Raw genomic sequence first — 23,156 nt, 5'->3', positions numbered from 1 at the left:
CCCGAAAGGGATTTCGTTTGTTGATTGGATCTCAAACCAATTGTTGATTAGAGGATCAGTGGAACTTAAGGAACAAGAGGTAATATCCGGGGCGAAACAAATTTTAACCTAACTGTTATTGCGAATAACCAGTGAAAGGTTAACTTACTAATCATGGTTACATCGAGTGGACACAATATATCTACAAGGGGAGTGCAACTGCTGGACTTGATCCGGTAATTAACGAACGAGGGTTAATTCAATTTAAAAAGTTTGACCAATTAATCTTGGACCGTTGGAGCCTATGATCTGTAGGTCCATTAGGTCCTTTTACTAGCTCACAAATGGAATAAACATTAGAATAACGTGATAAGTAAATTTGAAATGTTCAAATTCGAATTAAGAGAATTAGTAATTATATGTGATATAATTACACGTTTAATTATGAAATTAAACGAAATTGGAGAATAGATCAATATTTAAACATGATTTAAATATTACTTTCATAAATAGGAGTTCACGGTAGTGTAATTGGTGTTTAGTTAATTTAATATTTGATATTAAATTATTATAATTAATTAAATAAAATTAAAATTAAAATTTAGAAAATCAAATTTGCTTTAATTTTAATTAAACAAGTTGATTTTTAAAAGAAAATTCAATTTAAATTGATTCTGCTTTAAATTAGTGGGATTTTCCCACTTTAAGTACCTAGCTCAAATTTCACTCCCGTTCCACTCTAATCTTAAGTAGGATCTGTTGATTTTGTGTGCAATTAGATTGCATGAAGTGCTGATGCAAAATTCAACTCCTAATATTGAGAAATGGACATGCAAAATAGTTGATTTTTGCTGGAAACACCTCGTTGAAGAAAGGTTCTTCAATTGCTGTAAACTATCCACTTTTCCTCGTTTCCTTCATTTAATTCAGCTTGTTTTGAGTCTCACAACTCAATCTAAGGTTTCTAGGGGATAGTAGGGAAGTCCTAGTGGTGGTTCACGACCAGAAATCGAGGAGATTGCAATTGATTTTCAAGTTTGAGGAAGATCGACATAGGTATTCATGAAACCCTATTTTCATTTGACGAGCATGCTTAATTTAGAGCTAAAATTGATGAATTAAAGTGCTTAATGATTATGTTTCCTTCTAGTACATGCTTGTTCAAAGTAATAGATTCTTGGAGAAGAGGAAGTAAATTCCTTTTTGATCCTTAACTTATTAAAGAAATTTCAGGATGAATGGGAAGAGATTTTTAATGGACAATAACACTTCAAAAAATCCTACTCTAACTTATCGGGAAGAAGAGAAACTTTCGAGATGAGGAAGAGGAAAGGATTTACGGTACTCTAAAACTTTTAACCAGTTCAATTGAATAACCATTTATTGAAGAATAACTATTTATTGAAAGACAAAATGATATATTCATATGGTGAGGTCCTCCATTTAAAAATATGATAAAACTGAAAAGAGGTTAGAAAAGGTAGAGTTAAAAAATGAGATTAGTTTTAAAAGAGAAACTTCTTTTTTTTTTTTTTGAGTCAAAAATAGAAATTTACCAACTGTTTGGATCAAACGGCTTGGCGTAATTTACACAGTTTTGCACTGCTCTGTAGATTAAATCACCACGGTCCATCTATAGATGATTCACCATAATCTTCTTGACTTGCGATAACAACTGTTTGTTTGCCTTTCCGGTTGATCGTAAAGCTTAAAGTAAAAGAATCGCCACTGAGTCTTCACATTCACTCCCGCCATTCAATGAGGCGCGCTGCTACTCCTCCTCCTCCGCTCCATCAACTGTCCGTCGCCGTCGCCACAGCTACCGCTACCGCTACCGCCACGACCGCCACCAATACATCCGCTGTCATGTCTTCTCGACCTCCCGTATGTTACATCTTTCCTTCATTCACGTCTTTTTAGAATGATTTATTTTGTTCCGCGCAGCACCATAACTTCAGTTTTTCCGGTATGCAGTACCGAGGTGGCCGGTACGGAGGCCACCGAGGCTTCTCGTCGGAACGGCCATACTCTGGTGGTAGAGGTCAATTCGTCACCGGTGATTCTCATTTTCAGTCTGTTCGGGAGTCCAACCTAGGGTTCCAGCGAGGAGAGAGAGGAGGCTTTGCGAACAATGCGGGACGTTATAGTGCAACTCAAAACCCTAGACCTCCGTCTTTTGGTGGAAATCATCAATTCCGACAGGCTCCGCCTTCCACTCAGAGGCACCAGTATCGGGGACCTCATCCTCATACCCACTGTCAGCAGCCACCGTCGTTCAATCAAAATCAAGGTGTTCATATGCCGCAGCAAATTCGACCTCGGCCTCCAAAGCCGTTAGATTATCGTCATTGGGATTATGCAAAGACACCACCTCCATCTACTTGCGGTAATTTGCTCGTTCCTTCCTTCTGTTGAGACCGTAAAAGGAACTTGACACTTTGTTATTGTTGTCAAAATTTTCAGTGCATTGTTTACTGGAATTATGTAGTTACTGTAAGGAAGGGGAGATTAACACAGGCGAACTGCTGGACACTCAACATACCAGTAGTTCACTCAACTGTTGAAGGGTAGATTGTCGGATTATTATTACTATTACTATTATTATTATTTTATAAATTACTGAGAGAGAGTCCGTTGGCTTAATCGAACTGAATGGAACTAGTTATATAGGTTTGGTGTGTGAATCGGAGCATAGAAGTGGACTTTTGTTCGCTTGATTTAAATGCTAAAAGAAGTCGTTTCCATGTTTTGAGAGCAGGGCAATGAACATGTTTGGTTTATTTCAAGTCTTTGGCCGCATCTTCTGAACCCTGAACAATGGATGATTTAGAAGTTTTTAGAGGTTCCAAATTCCAATTCTTAAGGACTTGCATCTCATTTTATATGTGGATAGTTTATTTCTTGAATTTTGATTTCTATGACGATCTTACTGATGTCCCAATCATGCATCAAATAATTAGAGAGATTTACCTTGCAAATTATGAAAATGGTCTTAGATCTTTTCTCCTTTCTCTTTATTGGAGGGTGGAATGATTATAAGGCATCCTCCCGATCTAGCCAAAAGAAATCATGGGTACTCTCCCGGACTAGCATTAATTAATGATGGGGAAGGAAGAAAAGAATGAAAAGAAAGAAAAAGAAATGGCCTTGTCTGGGACACTTTAATAGTAAAAGGCCAGAAACCTAATAATATATCGGACAACCACAAACTTACTCAGCCACTCAAATATTCCTCTTCTCGTGAGCCATATCTTTGAAAAGCTGTTCCTGTTCCAGTCATTAGCCCATAAAATATTTGCTTTCCCTAGAATGAATGACCATGCAACAGAATAGTTGATGTGATGGAGAAGAACCAAATTATGCTGCTATAGTTATTTACTTATTTTTGTTTTGTGTTGTACAGAGCGGTTTTCAATTCTTTCATACAACATATTAGCTGATTACCTTGCCATGGATCACAAGCAAAAGCTCTACCGTCATATTCCCGGTTACATGTTGGATTGGGAGTGGAGGAAAAATCATATTTTATTTGAGCTTGGATTATGGTCTACTGACATAATGTGCTTTCAGGTAATGGTAGATGCATAGTATGCCTTCATTTGACTTGTAGGTTTATAAGTCTTGTGATTGGACACATTCTCTGGGACCCTAATTCTGTCTTAATATCATTTGAGGTTTCAAACCATGCAAATATCGTTCTTGAATTTATGTTGCTTGAGAAAAAGGATAAGACAGGCTAAATTCCACACGATAAGAAACACTGTCAATATTGAAAGTTAGAATGACATTAAGGTTTCTGTATTTGTAGTCAGTGGTTTGACATGGATTGTAAGGGCTTCCTTTTCTGTCCGTATGCTTTACATTAGCGTCTTCAACAATTGCATGTAGTAATAAAAGGAATTGATGTACCAGGTAGAGTAGAGAGAACTCAAATTTATAAGTGAACTGATTAATGGTTCTCGAACTCTTCATACTCTTCGATGCATCCGGATGATAGGTAATTATGTGCTTGAAAGATCCTTAGAAGAAATGGAAATTTCAAAGTTATTTGGAGTTGGTAATTTTAAATTATAAAGCCTTGATAAACTCTTCATTCATTTTATTAAAATCTTGGAACATAGCAAAAAATGATCTTGGACCTGTTTCAATCTTTCGTGTATACCTGTTACGATTTTGGGTCAGATGATTCCATCTACTTTCTTTATTCTGTTAGCTATCAATCTATTGACATTCAATTTTTTTTTTCATCTATTAGTCGAAGTATGTTAACCATCCATTCCGTTCTTTATATAATTCCATGTGCATGCAATTGTGCATTGGTGTTTGACGAGGACCTTTTCATTATGTTGACAAATTTTTTTTTCAACACTGTTTTGCCTTTAATTAACTCATATATGGTGGTGTTGTATGCAAAAAATTTTCCCCAGGAGGTTGATAGATTCCACGACTTAGAGGAAGCACTGAAAGTTCGTGGGTTCAGTGGAATTTGGAAGGTAGGCTTGGAATTTTCAGGTCTTTTAGACTGGAGATCTTGTGGAACATGTTCAAACCATTTCTTGATTTCAATCTGTTGCCAATTAAAATCCATACTGATTTGGTAATGTATCTACTCTAAATAATACAATTTTTTCTGCACTCAATGTTACACAAGAGATGACATTTTAAAGGCTGAATTTTGTGTTTTTGTCATGGTGCATATAGTTAGTTGTAGGATCTTCATTTTTATACTGTGGTCAAGGATTCTTTTCCAGAAAAATATTCGCTCCACAATTTTGAAATGTACGTTGAAATCTTGAATTGTATGTGTGTATTTATTTATTTTTTAAATTGTATTATTAGTGTTGTTGTCGTCATTTTCTTTAAAAGCATTTACAAAAAATATTTATTTTTAATTTTTTTAACTAGCAGTCAATTATGAATACCAACGTTGCTCTCCATTTTAGCTTAGTTATAAGTTAATATAATATCTTTATCAACTACTAATTATTCACAATAAGTTAGTAACAAGTATCCCATATTTTTCAAGATTCTTTAGCGGGAGGGTTCTACTTGTGTCATTGTGTGTTATAACTCTTTATAATTTGCGAGATGTGGGCAAATTTTAGATCAAGTGCTTATTTTGAGGACTAAAAGGAGAAGAAGGAGGAGATTATCTTTAAGATTGACTTTGAGAAAGCCTATGAACTCGTCAATTGGATTTCTTTTGGATGAAGTTATGGGGAAGAAAGGTTTTAGGATTAAGTGGACAGCCTGGATGCAAAATTGTATTAGATTGGTGTGTGTTACATATATATTCTTTCTATTTTTTTCATTGAGAGGCCTAGGTGTAAAATATTTGCTACGAGGGGCCTTAGGCAAGGGGATTTGCTGTCATTTTTATTTTTCTCTTTGACAATGTTTTAAAAGGCTATTGAGGTTTACACCTTGAGACAAGACTTTAACTTTTAGCATCGAGACTTATGACTCCTTTGAACTACAAGAGGCTTACACCTTTGTGCAAATGCACAGAGGCTTAAAATCTTTATTCACCATGTAATTGTGGGAAGAATAATATTAATTTTTCTCATTCTTCAACAATTTAAAAGTTTGAGTTGTGACAATACAAACTATTACTACTTTTGCTACTAAGTCATTGAAAGAGAACTTATAATATTTGTCAATCCTATAAATGATAATTGTAGCAAGGTTTCAAGATATCATTTTTTAGATTTTTTTTTTTTTTTTTTTTTTTTTTAAATTATTTATTTATCTTTTAGACTATTAAGTTTAGCAATACTTGGTCATACTAACTTAGGGTAAGGATTTATGTTATATGTTGCACATCCAGTTCGTGAATGATATTATCCTTTTTTGTTTGGACCAAGGGTTTTTTTCTTGTTTGTTGTCGTCTGTCATCGTTGTTGATCTATACTAGTTAAAGACTCTTGGGTGACTTCGGTTGGGTGTGAAGTGAGTAGCTTCCTTTCCACTTATGTAGGGCTCTCATTGGAAGGAAATCCTAGGAGTTGTCAGTTCTGGATTCCTGTTTTGATAAAGTTCTAGAAATGGATGTCTTGGAAAAAAGCTTACTTTGGTCTATAAGAATATTATAAGATTGATGAGGAGTTTTTAGTTAGTATCACGACTCTTGGTTTTTTATGAGCTCGTGTATTCTTTCGTTATCTCAATGATAGTTTAGTTTTCTTACTAAAAAAACATGAGTGCAAGTTGTATCTTAAATTTTAATATCATAGAATTATTCATCAAAAAAGAAAAGTAATATCATGGAATGATGATCATAGTAGAAAGAATGAATTCTCACACAATTTAGTTCTTTCCTGAATAATTGATTGAAATAATAGAAAGGTTCTTGTTGAGTTTAAAATTCTGATTATCTACGGATTAAGGTGTAGATGCGTACTGGAACTCCAGTTGACGGCTGTGCAATCTTTTGGCACATGTCAAGGTAAGATTTGTTAATGCTTGTTTGTGAACTTCTTGTTGTATGCAGCATTTAGCCTCAAAATCAGGATGACAGGTTATTAAGGTAGTAATTAGAAAGCATGTTAATATTCTACTGTTGAGAGTACAAAGAAGTGTAGATTACTTGTATAGAACCCTCATTTTGATTACAAATAATGCAACCTCCAACTTGTTTTCAGTATATATTTTTGGACCATGGTTCCCCCACATGAGACAAAGAAAGTTACTGGACCAACCTATAATTGGAAAATGGTTTCTCCTTTTATCACAAAGGAAGTTATCGGGCCTGGAACACTTGTGCTGTATTGTTCTAAGCTTTGACTGGATAGGAGTTTCATCAATGATGATTAAAATTCTCCAGGGATTTATAGATTTTCCTTTATTGATCCCTTTTGTTGTAAACAAGGACAGTCCCTCAAAGTTCCTTGTTTAATCTCTTGTTGCTCTTTCATTTATCAATGGAATGTTCTTTTTTCCAACAAAATATCTCTGGTTGCTAGTTGATTTCACCTTTTGTACTCCTGTGAAAGGGCCCTTATTTTGTATCTCTTTGGATTATTTCAATTATCAAATAAATTGTTTCTTATCCAGAAAAAAATCTCCAACTCGATTTGTGGTGTTATGCATGCACCAAATGTTTTAAACTGACTACAGCTGTTAATATTATTTGTACTGCTTTAATCAGTTTTAGAGTGGATGTGTACTGGAAATTTTATGTCATTAGCTGCAGCTGATGCCGGTCAACTTTTTCATGATTAGGATTATTTATATTTCATCTTGCAACAGTCTTCTTCTTCTTCTTTTGTATTGGTTTTTTTTAATAATCATTTTTTGCGGAGTTTCTTCTGTTGAAATGTCCTGAATTTGATATCAATTTCTATCCACAGGTTCAAGCTTCTGCATGAGGAGTCTATTGAGTTCAATAAGCTTGGACTACGAGACAATGTTGCTCAGATATGTGTTCTTGAGGTGTACATCTCTGCTAGCTTCATATAGTGTAAAAAATTTGATTGTGTTGTGTGATCTAGTATGTTATGTTTATACTAAATATATTCTCAGTCGCACGTCCATTCTATCATAAAAGTGTATGGATGCGTGTCTAGGTATCAATTCTATACGTATTTCTTTTATTTTCTATTAGATATCAAGTTAGAAATTACAATCTATCGACACTTGACCAATTTGAGGTGGTCAATCTTCTCTCCCAAGTTGCCAACATTACAAACTGATTTCAAGATAAAAACACACATGCCCTATCTACAGAACACAAAGCTATTTAAAGTAAATGACAAGTAACAACACCCTATTCAAATTTGCAAACTTAAACACTACCCTGAAACTAGGGAAAAGCCTTTAAAAAAGGAAAAAAAAAACTACCCTGAAACTAGCCATTCTAAATTCTAATCATTACCTGGAACTGAAATTCCTCTTTTACCTTTCTTGGAATACACTTTTGGAATTGGAGGTCTAACAGGATTTATGTGTTTGTTTCTATTTTATATTTTAAATTCCTTGATCATTTTTTATCACTTGCGTTTAATAATTTTTTACTCAGTATTATTTTCTGTTGAACAGCAGAGTCATCGGGATGATGGTGACAATTCAGTTACTCCACCGATTAGGTAATTTAGAAGTTATATTTTGCTATTAATCTCTCTTTGCTGTCTTAAGTTGATCAATCTTGGGGAAGTTATCATGAATAATGGTAATTAAGTTAATTAGTTTTAGGTTAATTAAACACTTCACGAATTTTCCTTTAAAATAAGTTTAGAGCTCCTTTGATGCTCTTTCTTTTTTCTTCCCCTTCAATGTTCCCGTTACCAAATAAGTTCCAATGGCGGTTTCTTTCTTTTTATGCTGCATTATCTTTCTGGAGGGTTCTGGGGTATGCTTCATTTTTCTGTGCAACACTCTTGTGACAGGAATGTTCTCTGGCTTTGTAGAAATAAAATAAAATAATTTCAAGTTGTTCGGCAATTTTGCATCCATGACATGGAACTTGAAGTTTACAGCTTCTATTCTGTTTGTCCAATGATTTCATTGTTCACGTGTGTTTTCCTTTCATATCTATGAACTCTGTGCTCCATACATTTTTAATTTCTAAAAAAATTGTGTTGTATCTTTGCAGCACATCAAATCACAATAAAGTTGTTATATGTAATATACATGTCCTCTATAACCCTAAAAGAGGAGAAATCAAGCTTGGCCAGGTATTTTCTGATCTAACTTATCCGATTCTCTCTTCCCTTTAGCAGATAGAGTAGATAGATTGGTACAGTTACTGCCTAGAAAGTCTATATACTTCTAATCGTGCAGAGAATCGGTATCAGATATGTATACAAATACGCCTAGATAATACATGTCTGATATGTGATTTGAAGTATCTGTTTTTTCCTCCAAATTTAAGCCCATCCATTTAAAAGGTCCCATTTTATTTAAGAGTTCACTTAAATCTGGCAACTGCCCCCAAAAAAGACAAAAACCTAAAGGCAATCAAATCTTCATTCTTCTCACCTCACTGTCTGGATTACATTCACAGCTCCCTTCATATCTGACTTCATTCTTCCATCTTCATCTTCTACCTTTTTTTCCTCCTCCTCATTCTCTTTTTAAATCTACCTTAATTTAACTTAAAGTTAATGTATTATAACATTATCATAAAAAAAATAACATATCTTCAACGTATCTGTATCTTAGTTTCTTAAAAATTGGCATATGTCCGTATCCTATCGTATCCGTGTCCAGTCTATGCTTCTTAGGTTGCTGCTCTCTATTGGTCCTTGATACTGAAAGTCATCGTTATGCTGTAAAAATTTTACTCATAATGGAGTTCTAAAGCTTTAGTAAAGATGTTTGAAGCATGTTTATGCCCTCCATATAAGTTATCATGTCAAGTTAAACATCTTCATTATTGCTTTGGTAAGCTTAGCTTGTACTATATTTCTGAACAGGTCAGGGTTCTCTTGGAGAAGGCTCACGCTATTTCAAAAAATTGGGACAATGCTCCAATCGTTCTCTGTGGGGATTTTAACTGTACACCAAAGGTTGTCTTGTTAAGCATTCATAGTGTAACGCAGTTTGACTTCTTGGTATCTTTAGTTTTAGTTCTCTTCAATACGGTTACGATAATTAATGTTTATTTTATTTTATTTTAATAATTGCAGAGCACATTATATAACTTTATTTCATTTAATAATTGCAGAGTGCATTGTATAACTTTATTTCTGAACAGAAGGTAGTACTTTTCTAAGGGCTGTGTCAATATTCTTAGTCAGGATGTCTGGCCAAAATCCTATAATCAATGTATTTCACTCAATTACAGCTAGATTTGTCTGGATTGGATAGAGACAAGGTATCGGGACAATCTTCTGCTGAGATTCATCAACCTTCATCATTCTGGCGTAATCCTCGGTAATTTTTGTACTGTCTGGTTATCTGCATTGCATCCTTCATCAGGTAGCATGTTATATGCACAATTCAAACTAAAAGTAAAAGATTGTCAAATGTGCAGGCTTCGGACTGCCAATGGCTCAGTTCCCCTCCAGTCGAGGTCAGAATCTAGCGATATTGAAAGGAAGTCGGATAGTTCTTTGTCTGACATACAGAAGCAAGATTGTTCACGTAGCTGCATGGAAAATGAGAATCTTCCATCAGTAAACCACATCTTGCCCCCTGATAGTTCTCACATTGTCTTTGATGCTCCTGATACTTCTTGTAACGATCTCCAACTTGGAATGAAGGGTACCACTCTACATTCTGAAGGGAAAAAGGAAAGTCAACGTAGTGCTTTGTTTGACCACAAAAATGGAGGGGAAACAACTTGCTGTGAGAAGACAGATAGCTTCAACGAAAATTCAATCACGTGTGCTAAAGATGAGTTTACTGTTGGTCATACCAGTAAAAAAGTTGGCGAACTAGTCTCTCCTTTAGGAACCGACCCTGAACTAGTTCATCTGAATGAAACTGAGAGACGACAGATGGAGAAAACCGATGCCTCCCATTTAATCAATAAATCTTCTACAGATGGTTATGAGGATCACAATTTTGGCAAGGAAAGCAAAGACACTGTTGATCCTCTTATCTTAGATGATGCACAGCTTTATTCTCAGACAGTTTGTTGGGATTCAAAGAACGTTTCTTCTACACCTGCTTGCAAAAATTCCATGGCCGAAACTGCCATAGACTCCTCTGATGTTGTAACTTTTGACCGCTCATTTGGCGAATTTGAGAAGGAAAGCTCCTCCGGTAGGAATATTGAAGGTGGCCCATCAACGGGTTTGCCTGGGATTGACTCAGATATGGATGAGAGACCAAAGATTTTCCCTTCAGATGAGCAGGATGTAGCTGCGTTAAATGGAAGCTTAACTGAGGATGATCAGACATTTCTCTCAGCTTTGCATGGTGTTGAAGATCCCTTTTCATCCGATATTCATCATTCTGGTATTCATCGAAACTTGGTTCCACCACCCACTGGAGTTGAAGATGATTTGTTGCCAGGATTGAATACCAAGTCTTTTGAAGTTGAAAATGTTACTCATGATCGCTCATTATGGACTCCAATGGAAATAGAAACTGCTACTGGCAATGCAGATATTACTCTAATTGAACACTCTCTAAGGCTTAGAAGCACATATACAGAAGCTGAGGTGGAAGATTCTATCAATATATTTCTTTTCCTCTGTTGCAAATGATGACAACCACTTGATATGATGTTTTTTTCCCTCTATTTACTGTATGCTTCTTCCTTCGGGAATATACTCATAATTTTGTAGTGCCATCTTTGCAGGACCTCTCCGGGACCAGAGACTTGAATGGGGAACCCCTGGCAACTAGTTACAATAGGTGTTTTCTGGGCACTGTCGACTACATATGGTAAAGTTAAAGTACTTCATTAGTTGATGAATCATGTTAAAGTGCTGCTTGCTGCTTGTTTTGTCTAAGAGGGGGTGGGAGGGTTAATTAGCAGAGCATAGACTAGAAATTGATTTATCAAAGTAAATAGAACTTGGACTTCATAATAATATCCAGTTCTATTTAATATTTATATAGGCGTTCAGAAGGTCTTCAGACGGTTAGGGTGCTTGCCCCCATAAGAAAACAAGTCATGCAGCAGTTGACTCCTGGATTTCCTACAAAGGTATGGTATATGAACTTCAGGTTGGTTTAAAAATAAAAGAATTGGAGGGTTTTGAAAACAGGTGGTCCATGAACATTTTCAGCCGATTGCAATTGCAATTAGTTTCTTTTTAACCCTACCTCCAAACGATTGAGTTCCCTCTTTGCGTTTTTTTTTTCAGGCTTCTCTTTTTTTGGGTTTGACCTAAGATTCATATATGACAGTCTCTTTTATACTTCCATCATTATCAGTTTGAAATTGGTTTTGCATTGAACATTGTTCTATTTTTTAGAAATTTCTTGGACGGGAAAAAGTCCATTTACGAATAGTTTCTTCAGTTTGACAATCCAAAAAATTTCAGAGACGGAATATTTCTCTTAATTCCTTCTGTGTGCCTTCATTTCTTCCTGTTGGGATTCTCTCATCTTTCCTCCTTGGGTTAAAGTTCTAGTTCACGTATGACCCATCAAGACTACTAGTCAAGTGGGAGTGCATGACCTATGTGCTTTGAAAGGATGTGGGAAGAGAATATAACAAAGAGAGTCACTCCTTTTAGAACACGATTTTGTTTGTATTTAATTCCTGATATATCATTTTGTTTCATAGTCAAACCTAAAATGACAAAAAGCACAATTTTGCAGAAATGGGGCAGCGATCACATTGCCTTAGCTACTGAATTGGCATTTGTAAGGAGTCGTGAAGAGTGATACCGTGAATCTTAAGAAGCAAATGATAATAAGTGAATAAATAATTTCCCTTGTAATTGGAGTTTTTTTATTTGAGGAACCAAACTGGTTCCAATGGCACCAGCCTGCAGGTGCAGTGTGTTGAGTTAGAGGAGATAACAGAGCCTAAGATGGTGAGTTTTTTCCCTAATTATTATTATTATTATTTTATTTATAGATGTAGTTTTTCACCAATGGTTTCAGGTTACTTTATAGCTGATGTTATACTTCACTAATTATTTGGCCACGATGTGCTGTGTCACTTCCTGCATGGCATTTGAGTTTGTGTTTTTAATATTTACGAATTAGATTGGAATGGCCTCCCTTACTGAACTCTCCTATGTTGCCTGCATTTTTGCATTCTAAGAATCTAACCCAATGTTTTGTTGTAGAAGTGATACCATGATTACATAGGAACTTATAGACAAGTCTTTCGAAAGAAAAAGATAAATTTCATTCAAATATCAAATATATACAATCTTCTAAGTTCTAACATGGTAACACATTTAACTTACAAAAAATACCAATGCAAAAACGCTCTGCACAGAGAATATGAAATATCCAGATTGTGCAGAGTACGAGCATCAAATATTGAATGTCATTTATTTGACTTCAATTCCCCTGAAAACAAAAGATGGGGGGAAAAAAAGAATAGCGAAGTCTACGTTGCAAATAATCTGAGCAAGCAGCAGCTGAGGTAGGTTGTCCTGAAACAAATCGTACGATACTTAGTGGCTCTGGGGAGCACCAGCATCACTAACAAGTACAAGGTGATCGCCATCTCTAATAAGGTCTGTATCCTCAACTTCAGCTCCTTGAGTTAGAATCTTTGCCACAGAAATCCCAAATTTTCTAGAGCCTATTTCAAGTAGTTCTTTGATGGATTTGGGTAAAATCACTAGCTTTCCAGAAGCCTGTCCCGTTTCAGGGCAACTGAGAATAACTCTTGCCTGGTAAGTCGTTCTCACGCTTTGGGTATTGCTAAAACCGAGTGATGCAGGTTGTAGAACGTCCCTTTCTCCTGTATGATTTTAAGTAGCAACTTTTGTATATGTTAAAATCTAGCTTTAGAAAGTGAGCACCTATCTTATAGATAGTTCTCTACGCACAATGTGATAAAATCTCGAATGTTAATAGTCTAGTTAGACCAATGTAAAAGTATTCAGATCAAATATGTAAGTACTGTTCATTTTAGGTTTTAGTGTGCGCAACCTAGAGATTTTAAACCCAAAATTTAGGAAATTGAGAACGATTTTCTTAAGTTGGCAAAATGAAACCTCACCGGTATTGTTAGTTGTCATGAACCCAACTAGTGAGTTTTGATAACTATTGCTCCTCCTTCTAGGAGGCATATCAGAACAATTTGATTCTCGAACAGGAGTCATGCAGGAGTCTTGGGAAAACTGCTGCAGCATGTTTGATTCGTTCTGGAACTTCCGAAGGTAATCTGATCCAGGATTTTGTGGAATATGGACAACAAATGATGTATTCACAGGTTGCTTGTCAGAGAATAGTTTTTTTATTGCTTCATGGCCTTGATGATCTGCCAATCCTCGAGGAGTCCATCCATGAACATCTGCCTTATCAATGTCAGCCCCCTGATCTAAAAGGAACTTCACTGTTTCACTATTTCCTTCACATACTGCCATGTGAAGCGCTGTTGTCCCGCTGCTTCTTGGCAGCGTTATGTCTCCACCACATTGGGTGATGGATTTTAGTATATCTATGCTGTTTTGCTCCGCAGCAGTGCATGCAAACTGGGCAACATCGCCTGAAGAAATATTGACACCCTTGTCCAGTAGAAGCTTGACTATAGACTCATGTTTCCCTTGTATTGCTTGCCACAGGGGTACGTTTCCTTCGAAGTCTGCATAACATAAGAGCACATAGGAAATTAACTTCCCAAACTTTTCAGCATCAAGCTGCAGCAATTACTACTACAAAGAGTACGTACCTCTTCTGTTCGGGTCTGCCCCATACTGTAGGAGTAGAACTACGCAATCTTCGTTTCCTTTAGCTGCTGCAATATGCTGAAAATGAAAAAATGCGAGGTAAGTTGATCAACTCCATTTCGATTGATTGTGAATAGCCAAGATAAACAAGAATAATAGATGGGATTTGTTTACAAGTGCTGTCTTCCCATCAACGCCATCTACTTCATTTGGATTCGAACCCTGCTTTAGCAATTGATGCAACAATATATCATTGCCAGTGTCTGCGGCATAGTATAAATTGTGAGGCATATCCATTCCGGCCCTAGTCAATGTCTGTTCTGTTTCTTGCAGAATTTTCTCTATCCTGGGGTCTTTTATCTCCTTCAGGTGCTGCATATAGTTTAAACGTACAGGTAACCAAAACTTAAAACTTTTTGCCTTCTCTTAGACTATGAATTCATAGTCACAGACATGCCATAGGCTTGCTTTGCAACTGGTTGATTGCAACCTTATAGTACCTCGTAGCTTTGAGAACTAGACTAATTACCAAGCATGATAGAGATGAGTTCTAGTTCTCAAGTGCGTAACTTGAATTAGTGATATTCAATAAGCATTCATCATTAAGAGAAAATTGATATACGAGCTACTCTGAGGTTCCATCTTATCGAGAAACTAGCAAACTTTCTATGATTAGTTTTGACCTTAAGGAGATTGTTCAACTTTTGTTATGGTCAAGCAGTGCAGAAAAAAAATGTCATCTTATTGGCAAAAGTTGCTGACCTTGAGGAGATTGTTCATTATTATTGCCCCATCCCCAACGCTTGCTTGTACCAAGTTATAAAACGAGGAGCGACTTAAATGCAACAATTGACTCAAACGGCTGGTTCGAACGGTGAACAATTGTGGTTGATAACAAAGCACACCTATCTCACCGATGATATCTCCCGTCTTTGCTTCACCGACAATCTGAAACAATCCTTGTCGAAAAAAACCAAACTGCATATCAACATTTTATGTGTCGTCGCCAGTGCCATCAAATCTAGTTACTGAAAAATGTTAAAAGAGTTCCACCTTGTCCCCATAATTACCTCTTCCATTCCATTTCTTTGTATAATAAGATCCTGCAAGGTGGAGTAAACATCAGAAGAAATAGCATGAGTCAATCAAAGAGGTATAAAGTTCTCATTGAGGTTACAAAGGAAAACAATAGAAGTCATATTTCTGTGGCATTTTTGGCCTAGTGGTAAAGGCTTGAGATTTTTAGAGACACCATTCAACATCTAAAATTCATATAACCTCCAAGTTAAAGCTCAATGGCTGAAAATCTTTATTGTCTTAAGATTTGGCCTTGAATGGAAGAAGCTTTCTCATAAATTAGAATGCATAATGCGAGATATGAAAACCTCGTACTCCAAAAAATGCTCGAAGGTACAGACATGAAGTATGCGGAAAGTTTTTGGGATGTTTAAGAGGTCAAATGGTTGTTTCTGCTCTTACCGCAGCACCAGTTACAACTATATAGAAATCTGTTGGTGCTTCATTCTGCAAGATGATATCTTCTTTGGGAGGGAAGTACTCGGCCTTCATTTCAGTTACCTTCCAAAGTCAAAGATTGAAAACCACTGGAAATTGTTATGCTTTCTAATATAATGTCATTTACTAGCATTAAATAACAAGAATTTCAAGCTTAAGAAATTGAGGATTGAGTATGAGGAAGAAGGTATATGAAACTGAATTACAGTGGGGAAGTAATGGTAAAATTACCAGTTGAAAAATCAAGTCTGTTGATACTCTATGAAACAAATAAGCACGATCAACAAGTGAATAGAAGAGATGGTGGGCTATGCTAGATCTGATGGCTTTTGGAAGAGAAACAAGCGTCTCTTGTTGTTGTAATCCCTCTAAATCAGTTCTGAATTTCAAACACAGATGAGCAAGCATCTGTTCTTGAAGTCGATCAGGTAGATGATTTCTATTTGCAAAATTCGAGGCTGCTTGAATGGTGTCCCTCTGAAATAATCCATGCAACAATATGAAGATGAACACACGAAAATATTCAAGATCAAAGATAAAGGGCACATTACTGCCTTTGACCAAATCACCACTCTCTAAAACCTAAATGTTATTCTCCAATGGCAATATATTTAACAAAGGAGTTCAACAAACAGGAGAGTGAAGATTTTAATCTTTGAAAATGAGTGTCTATGCTAGTTCAGGTGCACCTTAATTAATCTCACAACTGTTTGACTGTACAACATTTGGCTGTCAAGGAAATTCGTAAGTTACTAAACCTTATATTAGATGGTCATCATGGATTGAACCCATGATTGCTTAAGCCCTTTATCAAGACTATGCCTTCCAATTAATCACTAGGCCAGCTCATGATGGTTTCTTGAGGTGGCCATTGAAGCAAAAGTTTGTATTAAATGCTCTATATCCATTTCATATCAAGGGGAATCATAATTTACACAATGGTAAGTGGTAAAGCAAGGGTGAAAAAAGGGGGTTAAGACTTACAAATTTCCTGGTTCGACTGGTGCCATGGACGACCAAGTTAGTCATATTTCCAATAAGGTAAGCTTGCAAGCCGAGAATAAAGAAGTGGTAAAAGATGCAAAAAATAATTTCTTGTTCATTAACAGGATGCAAGTCGCCATAGCCAATGGTTGTGATTGTGGTAATTGACCAGTAAATGGAAGTGACATAACGCACTCCCAAACTTGCCTTATGTAAATCTTGGGGGGATAAAGCTAACCATGTCATTTTTGGGTCTGGATAGTTTGCAGCTATTAGATAGAAGCAGCACCCAGCAAAATGAACCGTGAACACACACACCTGTATACAGCCTCATCAGATAGAATCGTTCAACTACAAACCTAACCTTAATTTAAGCCTTGTTTGATACCTTTTTCATTTCTAGTTTTGTCTTTTTTTAAATTTATGCTTTTGAAAGCTACTTTCTTTCCTCCCGTTTGGTAACTATTTTGTTTTTGATTTTTAGTTTTTTAAAATAAACTTGCAAACACCTATCCTATATCCCATCTCTAAATTTATTAGTTTGTTATCTACTTTCGAATCAAGTCAAGTTTTGAAAACCGAAAAGAGTGAGTTTTTGAAATCTTGTTTTTATTTCTTAAATCTAGCTAAGAATTCAATTCTGATATTTAAGAAAAATGCAAACCATTATAAGAAAATGAGAGTAAATAGGTTTAATTTTTAAAAACCAAAAACCAAAAACAAAATGGTTAAAAAATGGGGTCTACTTAAATTTTCAAATTTTGACTTGACTTTTAAGAGTAATATTTAGATGCATTCCATGATGTACCTATCTTTGTATATCGTCAACTTATCCAATCTACCGTGTGGCAAATACTTCTTTTTTGAAATATTTTTTTTGTGTATGACGTGGGTGATGTATAAAGATATGTTCCTCTTAGAATGCATCCAAATATCGCTCTTTTTAAAAACCTTGATATATATTAGATGGCAAAACAAATGAATTTATAAGTACTAGTGTTTATAAGGTTAATTTTAAAAATGAAGAACTAGAAATATTTTATTATTTTTTTAATCAAAATATCATGAACTTCAAGGTTTATGTGTATTTGGTGTCTGAACATTTTAAAGTATGTAATCAGTTTTAAACTTTAAAATTTTGGTTTAATAGATTTCTGACCAATTCATTTTAAGCAATTAATAATTTATTTTAGATATAAACTTGAATTTTATATGTAGTTTAAGCTCGTTAATTTGTTTACAAAACATCCGCTACAGTTAACTTACAAATACAAGCTTTGCGCATCGAACCAAGAAATAGTTATAGTTCCTGTCCTTTTCCAACCTGCCGCCATTTTTCAAGGGACACGAAAAAAAGCCAACGTCAAATGATGGAGTAGACATGTAAATGAATACAATAAGAAGTAAGAATTTCAAGAGATGCCCAAAAAACAGGCAAAATAGTGAAGATGAGAATTTAAGGATAGTTTTAACTTGTCAATATACTCATTCAAGATAGATTTCGATGATATGAAAATGAATAAGTGTAAAATTAAATATTAAATTTATTTTGTATGATTAAAAAAGTGACTTTCAATATAAATGATTTTAACAATTTCAAAATAACTCTCGAACATGTAATCTCGTTTGGTAACTGTTTGGTTTTTTAAAATCAAACATATTTTTTCTTAATTTCTTATAATTGTTTGCATCTTTCTTAAGCAATAGAGTTGAATTCTTAGTCAAATCCAAAAACAAAAACAAGCTTTTAATTGCTACATTTTTTTTCTTTAGATTTGAAAATTTAGGTTAGATTTTGAAAATAATAATCAATGAAATAGTTAACAAAATGCAGGAGAAAATTGGAATGATGAGGATTTAAGCATAGTTTTGATTTATGAAGTTCATAACTATTTGCTATTTTACCTTGAATTTTCATAAATGTTCTATGAAAAGAGTTGAAGAAAAAGTAGGGGAAGTTGCAAAGATGAGGATTTAAGCATAGTTTTGATTGATAAGTAATAATTATTTGCTATCTTATCTTTTGAAGACTACTTTATGATGAATTTCAATCAATGTTCAAATGAAAATAGTTAAGAAAAAGCAGGGGAAATTTGCAAAGATAAGGACTCAAACCTAGTTTTGACTTGTGAGCTATCTAATTTTTTAAAAACTACTTTATGACTAATGTCCATCAATGTTCACAAAAAGCATGGGAAATTTGCAAAGACAAAGATTTAATCATAGTTTTGATTTATGAGGTTCATAATTATTTGCTACCTTAGCTTTTATGAATTTTGTTGTTGGTTACTGCAACAAAGAAAACTATTCTAAAATCCAAAATGAATTCAAATCTATTTTTTATTTTAAATAAATTCTTACTAGAATGGTCAAATTTTGTAGGATTTCATAGGATTTAAAAGTAATTTAACTTTGTTATATTCTAATTTTTAACTAATAGATCATAGCCTATACTGGTAAAATCTTAATTTTTTTTTTTCCGATCATCGTCTAAACACACAATTTTTAATATATTCGCTTGTTAATTTAAATTTATTTTTCGAATTTCAAATTATAGAATTTAAAATCAAAGGTTAATGACTGCTTTGGTTTATGATGAATCTTCATCATGCTTCGATGAAAATAGTTAATAAATCATGATTGCAAAGATTAAGATTTTTTTTTTTGTTCTTTTAAGAAAAAAGTCCACAAGGACAGTTTAAATTGAAAACGGAATAACTAACAATGATGTTGACAAATAAAAATAATAAACTATTTTTTTTTAAAAAAAAAACAGAATTTAATTAAAAACATCAGGTTGGATATCTTAGAAGCTAAAAAACTCAGAAAATTTCGGGATTTGTTTTACCTGGCGAACATGGAACTGACTCTTCGAAGACGCCATAGACGAAGCATATTGAAGTATCCATAATTCTGAAGAGAAGGAGGAAGAATAGCTTGAGTCAATTCCGACGGAATAATCGACACAACGTCAAACACCAACCAAGTTTTTGCATATCTCAGAGCAATCAGATTCCGATCATCCACAAGCAGGTAAGTAGTTTTGTCCAAATACGCCACGAAGAAGGTCAAAACTATATCAATGGCGAATATTCCATTTACGACGTTATCGATCACAGCAAGAGCTCCCTGAGGCGAAGGAATGAACCCGAACTCAAACGGACAAACCCAGGCGGTGTACAGAACTAGAAATATCAGAAACGTTTCCCAAAGTCTGCGATTAAATCAAATATCAGATTCATCACAACAATCTCTGAAGAAGAAGAAGAAGAAGAAGAAGAAGAAGAAGAAGAAGAAGAATGTGGTTAATTAGAAAGATTAGATAATTATAAGAAGAAGAACCTGTAATTGTAATCGAATGGCGAAATTATATGACGACGGAGTTTGATTCTTCGATTCTTTTGCCCATTGACGCCTAGCGGTGGCAGGATTCCGCCGTTGAGACTGTAATGGCTACCGAATTGCTCGATTTCTTGTTCTTTCTCTCTCCCGCATATTGATCTCCCTAATAATCCGAACTTCTGCTTCGACATTTTGATGTAAATTAAACCCTAAATCCCTAATTCCTAAGGCTCATCTCAATTACAGGTTCTTCAGTTAAAAAATCTCAACGCGTGGTGCACTTCCTTCAAATCTGAGCCTGTCTTCTCAACAATCACGAAATCAAAATCATCCGCCGTCGCCGGTCGCAATCCCTGAGCCTTCGATCGATTACAGATTCTTCTTCAATTCAATAATCTCTACTTTTACCGAAATCAAAACCATCCGCCGGCTGCCGATTGAGTTCCTACAAATCCGAGCCAGTCGGAATCTTGAGCGCGCATTTAGGGATTTGAGTTGAAAGAAGTGAAAATTGGATGTTAATGGAAATTAGCAGAGGTGGTGTGGAATAATAATGGAAACGACGGTTAGATATGAATGAGTAAGAATCCATAGTCATGGCGATGATGGAGCTTGGATTGTGCAGCTAAATTTGGAGTGGAGGAGAAAGAAAGAGAAAGGGGGCCTCACGTACTTTCGCCATTATTGAATATTAACCACCTGAACCTGAAGCATTGTTGTGTGTGTGTGTGGAAGTTATGGAAGTGACATTCCATTTTCGATTTGACGTTGCTTATTCAACATTTAACATGCATTCTCCTCCTGCTAGCTGCATGGCCCCGTTCTATTGAAGAAAAATACTCGAGTGCATTTTGGGTGGTGTGTCACGTTAATGTCTTTTTAAAAATAGAGTAGGACCCATTAACATTGATGTCTCCTACTAATATTTATGAAAACAATTTTATACTATGAATATAAAGAGTATAGTGCTAGAAGTATTACAATTTCATTTGGGACTGTATGTATGTGCATCCTTCTAATTATTCGATCATTATTTGTGAATTATGAAAGTGGATCCACTCAAGCATTACTTTAGAAAAAATATCTAATTAACAAAGCAATATATACTATGGATGTATAGATATATAAAACTACAACCCAAAATGCGTGTAATTACACTGGGTAACGATATTAGGGATAATAATGAAGTACATAATAATATTATAAAAGAATTACAAATATAACCAAATCTATTAGCAATAGGTGATAGAGTCATATACACGATATGGACTATGACCTCTACTATATAGTTTATTGTGGATAGACTTCAAAAACCAAAACCTACATTTTGCTATATGTGCAAATTATCTTACATTGTGCTATATCTGCAAATACTTTGGGCTAACTACTATATTTGCAACTGTCACAATATTTTTCAATTAACAAAAGGAACAGTTGTAGGTATAACAATTAGACATAAAGTATTTGTACACAACAAAATTCCGATCAAGGTCTCAGAGTCTATTAGTGATAGACCATATCACCAATAGGGGTCTATCATTATAGATTTTGCTATATTTACAATTATTTTAAAAAATTATTGTACACTAATTGTTATGTCTAAAAGTGTTACCCATTGCAATTACCCTTAACAAAATATAAAGGAGTCGTACTTGGATGGTATGTTTTCTTTTCAATTACAATGGGAAAAAGATGTAAAAAAGAACTTCATCGTTTTTATAAAAAGAAAAATTTTGCTAAGTGATAACTTGTGATTGGACACTTTGGTGAACTGCATAAAGATAGATAGATACATCATTAGATGTGCTCAAGTTTTTTTCAATATAAAATAACAAGTTTAGTTCTCAAACTTCAAATTTGTGTCTATTTGAATGTTTAAATTTTGCAAAATGAATAATAAGTCTAAGAAATTTTGAGTTTGTGTCTATTTGACCTATATTTTCTAAAAAAATTTAAATTGTACTTTTAATATACTAAGAATTCTAAATAATGTCCTTCCTCGAAAAAGTTATCAAAAAATATATATTTTTTCCCTTCTAAGTTAAAGAGCATGTGAGATGGTCGTGTAAGCCTTACTTGTTAGGACACTAAATCTACGAGATTTAGGACACTAAATCCAACAATCTCTCACTTGTCCTAAAACGGGTGGAGTGTACAGTATAAAATACAAGATAAAGTACAATAAAATAAATTAGGACATACTTTACACCCATAATACTTCCACTTGCCCTCGAAAAGATGACACATGTAACAACCCAAATTTTCAGGAAAAATTTATTTAATTTTCTTGATTCATATCGTGAAAATTGAGACAAAATTGAGTTAGTGTTTTAATAATTCAATTTTAATTATTTCGTGTGATAAGGGGTTAGGGGTTTGTTTTAAATTAATTGTAGGATTTGGAAAGGTTGGATTTTATTTGAATTTTTAGTAAGTCTTGGTTCAATTGGTGGCTTGTTGTTTGGAATTGAATAGTTGGTAAAGATAATTATATTGCTGGGAATTAAATATGGAATTTGGATTTTGGAGTTTAAAATTTACAAGATTTGAACCTAAGTTAATTTTGGGATTTAATTTAATTGTTAGAATTTTACTTGAATTTATTGTTGGTAGATTTAAATTGTTGAGAGATAGTTGTAACTTAATGTTTAGGGGTTAATTTGAGGTTGGATTTAGAAAGAGTTATGAAATATATATAAGAATATATATTTGAAATTGGACTCCATAGAAGATTTGGATATTAAATTTAAAAAAAGGAATTTATTTTTATATATATTTGGGGGTTCTGGAAATATAATAAATTATTTATTAATATTATATTAATGTATTAATGAAATTAGGAAAAGTGGTATATTTATATTGGATTTTAGGGTTTAACTGGGGAGAATTGTTATAAATAGTTAAAAATAGTTATGTCACCTAGTGTAGCGTGCAGTAAAAAAACAAAGGAAAAAAAAACAATTTCTTTTTTCCCTTTTCTCTCATAAATGCACCTTCAGCCCCCCTCCCCTCGACACATGCCTTTAGACGCGAAGCCCAGACTCGCCATCGCCGCCGTCTCTCTCTCTTTCCCCTCTGTAC

General features: G+C 34.5%; 2 protein-coding genes across 3 annotated transcripts; one reads left to right on the top strand and one right to left on the bottom strand.

The window, feature by feature from the left end:
* The first annotated feature begins 1,463 nt into the window (after window positions 1-1,463).
* On the top strand, window positions 1,464-12,477 carry LOC120085825 (DNAse I-like superfamily protein). 2 transcript variants are annotated; one of them, XM_039042036.2, is made up of 15 exons: window positions 1,464-1,863; window positions 1,954-2,365; window positions 3,383-3,549; window positions 4,407-4,472; window positions 6,372-6,424; window positions 7,329-7,410; window positions 8,017-8,063; window positions 8,570-8,651; window positions 9,393-9,485; window positions 9,644-9,676; window positions 9,764-9,852; window positions 9,953-11,087; window positions 11,228-11,313; window positions 11,491-11,578; window positions 12,199-12,477. In XM_039042036.2, the coding sequence occupies exons 1-15, from the start codon at window positions 1,738-1,740 to the stop codon at window positions 12,262-12,264; spliced, it is 2,625 nt and encodes an 874-aa protein (XP_038897964.2). In that variant the 5' UTR covers window positions 1,464-1,737; the 3' UTR covers window positions 12,265-12,477. The 2 variants fall into 2 exon arrangements, with proteins under 2 accessions (XP_038897964.2, XP_038897965.2); XM_039042037.2 differs by having other exon boundaries at window positions 1,639-1,863; window positions 8,020-8,063.
* A 135-nt stretch (window positions 12,478-12,612) lies between these two features.
* Window positions 12,613-20,966, bottom strand: LOC120085826 (potassium channel AKT1-like). Its single transcript, XM_090318179.1, has 12 exons — window positions 20,076-20,966; window positions 19,582-19,947; window positions 18,000-18,057; window positions 16,734-17,051; window positions 15,981-16,226; window positions 15,714-15,812; window positions 15,305-15,337; window positions 14,997-15,182; window positions 14,409-14,606; window positions 14,237-14,312; window positions 13,565-14,149; window positions 12,613-13,303 (listed from the first exon to the last, which is right to left on the bottom strand). The coding sequence occupies exons 1-12, from the start codon at window positions 20,264-20,266 to the stop codon at window positions 13,011-13,013; spliced, it is 2,649 nt and encodes an 882-aa protein (XP_090174305.1). The 5' UTR covers window positions 20,267-20,966; the 3' UTR covers window positions 12,613-13,010.
* Between the last annotated feature and the right edge of the window lie 2,190 nt (window positions 20,967-23,156).

Source organism: Benincasa hispida, chromosome 9, assembly GCF_027475165.1.
Source record: "Benincasa hispida cultivar pf3 chromosome 9, pf3_genome.v1.1, whole genome shotgun sequence".
In the NCBI taxonomy this organism is placed as follows: domain Eukaryota; kingdom Viridiplantae; phylum Streptophyta; class Magnoliopsida; order Cucurbitales; family Cucurbitaceae; genus Benincasa; species Benincasa hispida.
Note: the sequence above shows the minus strand (reverse complement) of the source record. Positions and strands in the feature narration are given on the sequence as shown.